The sequence below is a fragment of the Wallemia mellicola genome (assembly GCF_000263375.1).
Source record: "Wallemia mellicola CBS 633.66 unplaced genomic scaffold WALSEscaffold_1, whole genome shotgun sequence".
Taxonomy (NCBI): Eukaryota; Fungi; Basidiomycota; class Wallemiomycetes; order Wallemiales; family Wallemiaceae; genus Wallemia; species Wallemia mellicola.
Genome location: NW_006531958.1, coordinates 548,796 through 560,323, shown reverse-complemented (window position 1 = coordinate 560,323; position 11,528 = coordinate 548,796). Strand labels below are relative to the sequence as shown.

The window sequence follows — 11,528 nt, the reverse complement described above, 5'->3', positions numbered from 1 at the left end:
TTAGAATGTATTATATTTGTACTTTACAATCTATTTATAACACTGTTCTTGGCTTTTGATGATATCGGATTCTTATCTGCAAAGTAAGCCAATAGGAGTTGTGTAGAGATGAAAGCAACTCCAGCGTCTCTACTGTCTAATTTACCAAGTGTGTCACCCTAATTGGCAATCAGATTGCATGATGTCATCGTTTAATCTACTCACGTTGTAACTCAGGATGAGATCTCCTGCAGAAGTTTTCGTGAGTGTCAAGTCATTCCCTTTTGGTACTTTGCTCGATGGGAAGTATGACTTGAATGTCTGCAGCGATTCGTTTACTTGCTGGTGATCTAATTAGCATGAATGTTAAGAAGCAAATGCATTCCCCACTTGTGCTTCCTCTGCATCTATTTGTACAACCTTCATCCTGGCCTGTACAGCGCGTATAAAGCCATCTCTAAGATGTCCAAAGTCTGTATTCCTGACGGGGACTTTTGGAATCAACATAGAATTTGTATATTGTACGTTAACTCACTGATGCGTACTGCAAATGACGATTGCTTAATCACACTCTCCATGAGTTTCTCACCCGTGAGCTGGTCATCATCCGGTGTAGCAGTCTTTGCGAGCTTTTCTTTGACATTCTATAAGTATTTAGCAAAATCTATCCAGATAATCCATTGATGACTTACTTCAATAGCTGAAAGTGCGCGTTGTGCACTCTCATCAGCGTATATACCAAGTGAATAGACTTTAACGCGAAGGAATGAAACAGTGCGAACACCTAATCCTAACAGATTGAGTTCTTTGCTATCTGACTGAATATGGTTTGGAAATTCAACACCCGTGTCTATATCTTTTGCTCTAACTTCCACTAGTGGTTTCTTTGCTTCGAGGCTTATACTAGCTAATTTTGTTGAATATTTACTATAAATATACTAGAAATCTCACCTTTATCGCGACTATAATAGCCCAATAGCAGTACAGACGTTAGTCCAGCGATAGCAACACCACTTGAGAAACTCCTAGCTGGTAGTCTAGTAGTTGATATTCCCCTCCATGGAGTGTATTTTGATAGCTTAGTAGCCCTCGGTAATAGGCGAAACATTGTTGAACACAATCAAGAAGTAAAGTACTTGCAAACGTCATTAGAAAGTTTGATATGAAAATAAATTGGTATATTCAAACATTACGTTTTAGTATTACAATATCACCTCTCCTACGGCTATCTTCGTGGATGATTGAGTTTGATATGCGATGTATTGGGTGGTATTTCTTCCCTAGATATTCCAAACTATCTGGAAGGTCTAAGAATAACGCTTCAAATACAACTACAATGTCTTCCATTTGTTTTCCCTTCATGAACACCTGCGGAGATGCATAAAAGGCATCCTCTTCGTTGTATCCAATTGGTGGACACTGAAGGGAATACAAAGAAATGTCAGGACGATGTAAGTGTGATTGCCAGGGTGTAGAATGGCAAGGCATGTAGAATCCAACGCTAGATATATTGTCAGATGCGCTAAGCCATTCCATGACTTCAACTTGACCGCGCATGTGTGTAGTCATTAAATAAAGCGCTGGTAAGATACCCAGCGAGAGCAATATCACAATTTTTCTCGTTATGTGCATCTTGGATGCTGCAAGCACCATAGCGAAAGGTAATAGCGGTTGAATAAAGCGCCATTCCTTGTGTGCAAGAAGGGAATAAACGAGTGTGACGAATATGATGGTATACTGTAAGCATTTTTCGTTAGGTGTGCGTGCCTGTATGAATCCCTTAATAGCATAGATTGCACTTGTATTGAGTAATAGAGGCCATCCTTGGATGAAGTAATAGAATACGCTATTCGTACCATAGAAATGCGAAATTGAATTTAAAATATTTGCCTCTATGAATGTTATCGGAGTGATAACTAGTCTGCCATAAACTAGCGAGTCTAGAAAGACTATAATAGCAAGAGAGGATAAGCTACTAAATGTAAGCAAGAATGATTACAGATGAATCATCATTAGCTCACCCTATACTAGCTGACAAGAAGACAAATGTCTTAAACTCGACTGTCCTTCTGTATATCAATTGCAACGCGAAAGGTATCCAAACAAGAGCATTGGTTGGTCTTACAGCTACAGATATTACTATCACTACGAGTGCCTTAGCCAGTTGCTTGCTCCTACAGCAGACTAAGATTATGAATATAAAAATGAAACTGTACCCACGCATCTTCTGTTCTCTTAAATGGCCAATAATATAAGGCACAGCTGGTAAGAGCTGCCTCTGCCGTATTAGATAACGATCTGTGACGCGTATAGAGATCGTACACATTAGTGAATGTCAGAAGAAGCTATAGAGCAATCAGAGATAATAATTTAAAGCTTTCAAGCCCACATAATTCTTGGCTTTATCATTACCATAGTCTCTCCTCAAAAAAGCAAGCAATGCGACATCCTGTAAGGTCGCCAGCAACGCGTTGATAAGCCTCGGTGATGCAGTAATAGGAAGTGATAAGAAATCACCAAGTAAATACCCAATAGCGTAGATAGCCGGGTACATAACAGAGCGAAGGCCGTCCTTCCATTCCCAAGTCAAATGGCCATATCCATAGTACATCCAGTGTCCAACTTCGAGGGCCTGGAAATACTCATCTGGTTGGAAGAATGTACGCGTTGCATAGGACAACGCTATTCTAATTGATAGAATGAGCAAAATGTACTTCATTCGTCATGGACGTATATTACATTCAGATATTACAAATATTCTTTAATAAAGTAAACTGCGGGATGAACATTGCGACTTTTTTCTTATAGTTTTTGTAGTTTGGATACTTGGATGAAGTTATACTCTCCGTGAACCTTGTTGAACATTCGAACAAAAGTGACATAGAAATAGGTGAAATGAAGGTACTTAAAATCTCTTCAGCTGGTTGTTTACTACCTAGTACAACCAATAATGCCCATATCCACCAGTTGGTCTGTTCGAAGGCAAAATTTGGATGTCTTGAAACCGCAAATAATCCAGAAGTATTGAATCCATCGGTGTACTTTTTTTTCTCCTCCTTTGTGAGTGTACCGTTGTTATAAGCTACTATCGTAGATTCTGCATGCTTCCAGCTTTGATATGCGTATTGTTGGTTATCAGCGATAAATTCACCGAAAATGTTCATTACACCTAGCGTGAAGAGAAAATAATCGTTCCGGTTGATATCATACTGAGGTGTCTTTGTCAACACGAAAGCGGGCAAACCAGTTAACAAATGGAGTATATTCTGAGCGATTGCAATAAAGAAAAGATTAAGAAGCTTAAATTGCCACCAGTTAAGCTTCTTTTTTAGAATTGGCCATCTGTAGTCCTCCGAAGCGAATGCCATGAGACCTCTTCTCGCTGTATTGAATGTCAGCCTGGATGACCATATGAACTGTAAGGCTAGCAACAGTAGTGCTCTTTGGTTGACAGTTATCTTCAAGACATCAACTAATGACGTAGATTGGGGTGCTTGTAAATATGTTTTTATTGCTAAATCAAACGTTGGTATGGCTGTATACAACAATGGTAAGACGGTCCATACTCTATCAACTTGTGAGACATTCCCCGTAATCTCACTAAGTGAGTATGTCCATAGAATATTGTAAATGCATGCAATAACCATAAGTTGATCGCTTGAGGCGTTCAAATAGAGAAGCTTTAAGCTACCTGAGTGCTTTAAGAGGTCAAAATAACTATTTAAATTAAAATTGAGCATGGTTGTTGATATTCTTCTCGCTTTTTGTGTAGCCGTGTGTAGCCCCAATGTCGTCACTAGCTTGGCTGAGGATGGATAGATACCACCATAGGGTAAATAGACGAATAAGGATACACTTTTCTAGCAATTAAATGGAAAAACTTCAAACGGTGACTCTCGCTTTAAAACGGCACACGTGGTCAGGCAGTCGTCAAACCCGACCGACGGGATATTCCGCTAGCGCTAACTTGTTTGTAAACAATCAAGATGTTTTATAAGATAAATAAAAAAGACGTTTAGAACAATTTTTCATTGGATGTTCTGACTCTAGGAGTTCCCCAATCAAACGACCAACTAGGAGATGCACCGTAGATTTATCCAAAAGCGTTTTCAGAGCTCTTCAACTAAGAATTTAATTCCTATTAGAACATCCCTCAAAGGTGCTGCATTGCTCCAGCAACCTGTACTCAACAAAGGCTCTGCATTCACTAGAGAGGAGAGAGAGGTCTTCCAAGTAGATGGTCATATACCATACGATGTACACAGCCTTGAGAAGCAAATGGTTAGAGCCTACGCTCAGTTTAAGAAGCAGCCTAGTAATATTTTGAAGGTTCGTCTTACAACTCCCAATTGAGAAGACGATCTAACAAAATACACAATAGCATGCTTTCTTAGCGTCCCTTAGAGACCAAAACCAAGTTCTTTTCTATGCTCTCGTCAGTCAAAGACTCAAGGAGATGCTCCCTGTATTGTGAGCACGCTGATTGGACGATATTTTTAGCTCACACTTTTAGATACACCCCAACGGTCGGTGAAGCCGTCGGCCAATACTCTGAGCTCTTCAGAAGACCAATCGGTTGTTTCCTCAGTTTGCCAACTGCTCACTCAATGAAGGAACAGCTCCAGTCACATGCGAATGCTGCTTTCCGTTACAAGTACCCACCAGGTATGAAGAACACAGACCACGATAGACCATTCGATATCATTGTCGTCACTGACAGCGAAGGTATCCTTGGTATCGGTGATCAAGGTGTTGGTGGTATTTCAATTTCTACTTCAAAGGCTGCACTCTACGTTGCAGGTGCAGGTGTTGATCCTAACCGTATTCTCCCTGTCGTACTTGATGTCGGCACTGACAACCACGCTCTTTTCGCAAACCCTCTTTACATGGGTTACAAGCACGTCAGAACTAGAGGTGTCGCTTACGATCACTTTGTACATCAATTCATGATGAACGTCAAGGAACTGTTCCCAGGTGCTTTGGTTCACTTTGAAGACTTCGGCTTGAACAACGCCGCTAGACTTCTCGAAACTTACAAGCCAGTATTGCCTTGTTTCAACGACGATATTGAAGGTACAGGTGCCGTAGCACTCGCTGCAACAATGTCGGCCATTGGCGTTACAAAGTCCAAGCTTAGCGATCAAAGAATTGTAGTCTACGGTGCAGGTACAGCCGGTATGGGTATCGCCAACCAAATTAGAGATGCAATGGTTGAACTCGAGGGTATCTCCGTCGAGGAAGCTAACAGCAAATTCTGGTGTATCGACAGAGACGGTCTTCTCTTGAAGAGCAACTCTAAATTACAAGGCAGTCAGCATGACTACGCACGTGATGATGAGGAGTGCAGAGACTGGAATAGAGAGATCCAAGAACAACCAAACTTACGTCTCATTGATGTCGTCAAGGCAGTCAAACCAACGATGCTTGTCGGTTGCTCTACCAACGCTAGAGCATTCAACGAGGAAGTCATTAGAACAATGGCTGAACACACTGAGAGACCAATCATTTTCCCAATGTCTAACCCAACATCACTCGTTGAAGTTGACCCTGTTGATGCTAACGAGTGGACTGATGGTAGAGCACTCATTGCAACCGGTATGTGTAATTTTTGTAATGAAACGGTCTCTAACAATCGACAGGATCACCATTCCCACCAGCAAAAAACCCAATTACCGGAAAAGATTACTACATCGCGGAAGCCAACAACGCTCTCATCTACCCAGGTTTAGGTTTGGGTACAATTGCATCAAGATCCTCGAAGATGAGCAAGGGAATGATCTTAGCAGGTGTTAGAGCTTTAGCTAGCGTTTCACCTGCTTTAGATGACCCAGATGCACCGCTTCTTCCTGATTTAGCTGATGTTAGAAAGGTCAGTTTACACGTTGCAGCTGCAGTCGTTAAGCAAGCGCTTGAAGAAGGCGTTGCAAATGTCAACCTCAAGAAGGATGATGAAGCTATCATCGAACATATTAAGGTCGGTATGTGGGATCCAGTTTATAGACCATTAGAATTTGAGCCAGAAGATGAGAACTAGAATAAACAAATAATTAATAATAATAATAAAAAAACGGATGTTATTATAGAAGAATTTGCATAAAATATACCAAAAATAATCCGCCTTTCTGTTTGTCTCGCTGGTTTCAATGAATAGATTTGCTTTTATTGTTTGTTTGATGGTGCACTATAATATATCAATGTAGATATAATTTTTCTCCTTACACACTCTTTCTTTGCTTTCTTCTTGCCATACAAGTGAGATTCTTTCATTCTAATCGATCTTAAAGCGAGACATTACTTATGCACACAGACTGCAGAAAGAATTTAACGGTTCGAAGACACTAATTATTAACTCATATTAGTTTTATTTATTTAGGCAATTCGCTATGTGATTGGTTATATGTTTATTCATAAAGGTGAAGTTGAAAAATGTTCTCAAGTTGCCGAGTCTCACAAGACGAACGGCAATATACAGAAGGAGCACTGTCAATAGGTGGCAGTCGTATAATGCACTCAAGTATATGTTACATATTATTACATTCCTGGTAGTAATTTGTAGACAATCTCAATAGTTAAACATGTATTCTTATTATTTACCCAGATGACGCAATTTGAAATGTCCACCGCGGACGTGTAATGAAAGAATATGAGTAAATAAATAAATAAAAATAAAAAACAAATTGTATTATACAATAAAATGTTTACTGTTGCTGTGTTACGGAATTATTTGCACAGCTTGGCGTATTTATTCCAGGGAATACATCACTTTCTTTCGCACGACCAAGATATTCCGAAGAAAAAACAATGGGAGGACACAGCGCAGGATCACGTATATTGAACGGTATACTCGCTTTATTCTTTCCACCAATTAGTGTTGCAATAGTAACTGGTTGTGGCACAAAAGGTGCTGTACAAGTTTTAATAAACCTCGTTTTATGGGTTTGCTTTTGGTTACCAGCTTGCGTTCACGCTTGGTACATTATTCACCACTACCGCAACGGTTTTCATGAGAATGACGATAAAAAAGTGGTCTACATCCAGGGCTCACAGCCTCCGCCTGGACACGAACATGGGCAAGGACCAGCAGGCCACCCAGCCAGTGCTCCGCAACCACAACCACAACCACAGTCACAGGTCCAGCCACCTGCTAACCAAGAGTATTCCTTGCCTACATACAACGAATCTCAGCATACAGGCACCACCGTAGACCATGGTAGACCAGTTGACAGTGCCAAAGTTTAAACTTTTCACACCAAGACGAACTTTTGATATCCTTAATGTTTCACTTTCGCGACTGTTTTTACATTTAACGCTTGTTTTATTTATACATATATTCATATCATAGAAGAAAGAATGATACAAGAAAGTGAAAAGAATTAATTTATGCACCCGTATTAGTACTCGTATTCGCGCTTGTGTTGGGACTAGAAAAGGACGATGCGATTGAAGTTCTTTTAGCATTTTTTGCAATGCTTTTTTTCATCTGCGAGTATCCATTTGTCAATCGAGTCGTTAAAGAATAAGATTTCGATACCTCTAGCTGCTGACCGACGAAGTCCTTGGTCGATGGTCTCATCCGTAATATTTTGAGTATAATATCACCATGATCAGATTCCTGTAACCTTCTCTCCTTTTTGCGCGCTTTTATTGTACCAATATTCCTCTGTGACTTGACTGTCTTGGTCTTCTTGCGCAATGTTGGTGCTTTTCGTAGGCTCATTTGCATCATTTTCACACACTCCTCCATCAAAGGATCACTATAGGATGTCAGTGAGAGTAGTATTCGATAGATATACCTACGTTGGCCAATCATAATATAATCGTATAGAAACTATCTCATTATACTTCTGATTTTGGAGCATTTCGAGAGGAAGACCCTCCCCGTCAGCATGGAAAAACAGCCTAAGTGACTGAAGCCACTTGAAGACAATGTCGACTTCTTTATCAGGCAATGGACGCATATCACTAAGATTAGCAGATAGCGGTGGAACAAGTAATTCCTCAATCGTAAGCAAAACAGCTTTCCATACTCGCGACATGACCGTAATTTTTGCTGTATCAGTTAAAGTTGAAGCTAATACTGCAAAATTGGCGTCAAAGTAATCAAACAATGGACCAATAGCCTCCTCAATTTCTTCATCTGTAAGAACCTCAGGACGATTACGGACAACTGTTGGTGGAGCAAGTTGTGGTATTTCATCCTTCGGCAATGGTATTTCACTATCTGATTGTATCCCACGCTGACTTCTCCAATTTTTATAATTAGCAGTAATATTATCAATTGTTTTCGTAACTTGTTCAGAGTAACCACCACCTCTACGAAGACTTCTCAAAACTGTTCTGTTGAGTGATTGATTAATAAATGGAGTCATTTTATCTACTATCGTGCGACACATATCAGATTCCGCTCTTTTGAGTGATATATTGGCTCTACCAAAGTGAAATTGTATATCATCTTTCTCACCTTCCATGCTAACTCTGAGTAATATCTGACCATTATTAGAATCAAGTTTGAGCCACCTATCTTGAGGAAGACAATCTTCAAATTTCGGTGGATCCAATTTGAGGTAACCTCTTCCTATTAGTTTATGCTCCCCGATGGTACTTCTATCCCATAATGTAGCACCAATCCAAAGAGGTTTCGTTAACGATATATCAACACTTTCTTCCCATCGTGGATTACGAGTATTGTAGATAGTACGACTTTTGTAAATTCGATCACCACGTTCGTTAGCGATAGTAACAAATGGATCTAGCCGTACTGGCGTTTGATCTCTCGCACGTAGCTCTTCTGCCATAACGATCTTGATTGAGAAGAGAAAGCGTTCATCACGAGATGTACTATATTGTTGTCCTTGAAGTGTACTGGCCACTTCGTCTGCATCGCAGAGGTTATAGAGACTGTCAAGGAGAGTCTTAGCTGCCTCAATATTGTTTAACTTTACACATGATTTCTCATCAAAGTTGAATGGTTCGATTTTTTTCTCTCCTTGCACAAAATTCTGGGCGCGGGTGACCCATGCCGATTGACCTGGTTGAGGCGTCTCAGGTAATGGAGCTGGGAACATCTCGTTCATGAACATCTCGAGTAGTGTTCTGCTATATTGATCGATAGCCCGACTGAGTGTGTTAGCCTGACGAGTCATGAACTGAGCATGTTCTCTACTATCTCCCCAATCCAGGTTCTTAATGTTAACAACGCAGGTCTTGAGCGAATCGAATAAGTCAACAATTGAAGATGAATGACCGATATTTTCATCCACTTCGAAGTTATCCGCACGAATTGCAGCATCAACCCATTGTTCAGTTTTACGCGCTGATTGCTCAAGGTAATGATCAACAAATGGACCGAAAGCAGCACCTATCGAAAAATCAAGCTGTGATCTGAATAATATTAAGAAATTGAACGTCCTTTTAAAAAGTCAACCTACTTTGGACAAGCTTGTTTGAAGAAAGAGATTAATCTGCGAACGCTAGATAATAAACTAAAAGCATCATCAATTGGAAAACCATCCGGATTGTTTCTAATTTCCGTCAAGAACTCGGGTATCTTTAAACTAATATCTGAAATACATAAAGGCGTCGCCTTTTCAATAAATAGCGGAACTATATCTATATATTCAAGTAATGGCATTGGGTATAATTTGTCAAGACTCTTTCCTGTCTTCTGAACCCAATCAACTAATGCAAAAGCTGGATCAACTTTGTTATTATAATGAGTGTCATTGACTAATTTACGGTGAGAGATATAGGAATTTTTTGAATATTCTCCAACTCTTTCTTTAATTCTATCAAGCTCATATTGAATATTGAAACCTCCAACTGTAAGTATGCCGGTATCGTATAATATAGGAAGGATTTCAGTATCACTGAATAAGTCATCAGCACTTGAATTGATCGCGTCGTCAAGTTTATCTCCAATTCTAATTAGAGAAGTGTATGCTACTCTTTTGTAAAGACTTATTAGACTGCTACGATCTGGTGTTGGCCAAATATCAAGTTGCCATTCTGCTAATGTCTTTTGAACGATTCTTACAGCTTCATGTATGCAATCAATAGGTACTTCATCAACTTCATACCGTGAAACCATTTCATTTACGAATGCTGCTGTCTTATATGGTGGACTAATACGCCAGCGTACCGCACACTCAGCGAGTAACTCGAGGTGACGACTAGAAAGAATACCAAGGGAGACTTCGTCATCCTCTGACATGTTCTGCATAGCTTCCAAATCGTATCCCATGCAGGTAGTTAATAAAACGGCATAAAAGTCGCGTGGTGATGGTGGGATAATAGTATATTCGTAAGCTTTTGGTGTTTCGGTAGGCTTCTCAGGTTTTTCATTCTTCTCTTCGTCATTTGATGTTGTTCGAGAGATTGCGCCAGCGACAGAATTAAGTGAAAAGCGAGAAGTCATTGAAGCTTTACGAGTTATTGGGGAATGTGCATTGAAATGATCATCCTGTGAAGATTGTTGAGATGAAGGTCTAGGTGATGTAGCTGTAGCAGCATCAGATGGGCTGGATTTCGCAAGTGCTGGGTTGAGTTGTACCATCATTTTCATAAGCTGAGTCAAAGTCTCCATCTCTATCAATCTCCAATGTTCATAAGCGTTCTCAGTTTCGAAATCATTCTTAGAACCGGTTATTGCCTCGTCTGAACCGAGTTGTTGTAAACAGGCTTTGATGTCATTGAAAGCAGCCTTCTCTGTAACGATTAAGCTAATAACGTTGATATCTTCTTGTAGAGTTGCAGTAGATTTACCAAACAACTGACCAACAGTCATAACCATTGGCATGTCAGTTACTGAATTGGATGTAGCACCTGGTGTTGGACTAGGAGGTCGAGAATCACGTGACTTTACAGCTAAGTAATCATTTTGGACTTGTTCTGTACTTAGTTTTGATTCATAACCTTTAACCCTATCAAGGAGTTCAGTTGATACGCCGGATATAGATTTCAGGGTAGTAGAAATCAACTGAATGAATTTTGCTGACTGTGTGATAATTAGATTCTGCCAATTCTCTGATGACACCTTCTTCAAATGGACGGCTGCTTCTGATACAAAATGCATGACGATCTCCTCTATCTTGCGATTTGACTTGTATGTGGGCTTGTACTTATTAAATTTACCATAGTAAACGCCAACGATAGCTCTAAAATCTCTATCAGTGTATCTACAAGGTAGAGTGTTAATGGATGCTCAAAATGTTCTAGTACTACGCACTGTGGATCTCTACCCATAGCGACTTGTTCACATTTCTTCTCTAGGGCTTTGACGAACTTCTCCGGGAATTTCACGCCTTTAGCATCTCTACCGAGGGAATCCTTGAGAACGTCGGAAATGGATATATTGGTTATTGAGGTAGCGAGATGCTTGGAAGGCGTAGACTTATGTCCAGGCGTGAAGCTAGTCGCAATCTTTGGACGAGTTAAATAGGAGAGGTATGAAACTCTCAGTGCAAAGTTATAGACTCCTTCCCTTTCTGGTTGCTTTCCCTTATCGAAGCTTGTCATCGTCATGGAAGAAGAAGTAAATAATCGTTTTAATC

The 11,528-nt window shown here is 40.1% G+C and overlaps 6 protein-coding genes across 6 annotated transcripts; 2 read left to right on the top strand and 4 right to left on the bottom strand.

The window, feature by feature from the left end:
• Positions 1-9: 9 nt before the first annotated feature.
• WALSEDRAFT_55977 (chalcone isomerase) lies at positions 10-1,090 on the bottom strand (the record flags this gene model as incomplete). Its single annotated transcript, XM_006955902.1, has 6 exons — positions 10-158; positions 205-321; positions 370-470; positions 515-623; positions 672-886; positions 931-1,090. 6 exons carry the CDS (start codon positions 1,085-1,087, stop codon positions 24-26), a joined length of 834 nt encoding a protein of 277 aa, XP_006955964.1. The 3' UTR covers positions 10-23.
• Positions 1,091-1,152: 62 nt separating this feature from the next.
• On the bottom strand, positions 1,153-3,774 carry WALSEDRAFT_59114 (Alg9-like mannosyltransferase). Its single transcript, XM_006955900.1, has 4 exons — positions 2,369-3,774; positions 2,200-2,324; positions 2,001-2,153; positions 1,153-1,951 (listed from the first exon to the last, which is right to left on the bottom strand). The coding sequence occupies exons 1-4, from the start codon at positions 2,696-2,698 to the stop codon at positions 1,162-1,164; spliced, it is 1,398 nt and encodes a 465-aa protein (XP_006955962.1). The 5' UTR covers positions 2,699-3,774; the 3' UTR covers positions 1,153-1,161.
• Positions 2,704-3,698, bottom strand: WALSEDRAFT_30861 (hypothetical protein). The gene has a single exon (XM_006955901.1). The coding sequence runs from the start codon at positions 3,624-3,626 to the stop codon at positions 2,721-2,723; it is 906 nt and encodes a 301-aa protein (XP_006955963.1). The 5' UTR covers positions 3,627-3,698; the 3' UTR covers positions 2,704-2,720.
• WALSEDRAFT_59112 (malate dehydrogenase) lies at positions 3,766-6,198 on the top strand. Its single transcript, XM_006955899.1, has 4 exons — positions 3,766-4,308; positions 4,361-4,449; positions 4,493-5,574; positions 5,619-6,198. Exons 1-4 carry the CDS (start codon positions 4,060-4,062, stop codon positions 6,011-6,013), a joined length of 1,815 nt encoding a protein of 604 aa, XP_006955961.1. The 5' UTR covers positions 3,766-4,059; the 3' UTR covers positions 6,014-6,198.
• A 551-nt stretch (positions 6,199-6,749) lies between these two features.
• On the top strand, positions 6,750-7,726 carry WALSEDRAFT_59110 (hypothetical protein). The gene has a single exon (XM_006955898.1). It carries the CDS (start codon positions 6,781-6,783, stop codon positions 7,216-7,218), a length of 438 nt encoding a protein of 145 aa, XP_006955960.1. The 5' UTR covers positions 6,750-6,780; the 3' UTR covers positions 7,219-7,726.
• Positions 7,358-11,493, bottom strand: WALSEDRAFT_61962 (hypothetical protein; the record flags this gene model as incomplete). Its single annotated transcript, XM_006955897.1, has 4 exons — positions 7,358-7,733; positions 7,777-9,360; positions 9,408-11,153; positions 11,204-11,493. 4 exons carry the CDS (start codon positions 11,491-11,493, stop codon positions 7,358-7,360), a joined length of 3,996 nt encoding a protein of 1,331 aa, XP_006955959.1.
• Between the last annotated feature and the right edge of the window lie 35 nt (positions 11,494-11,528).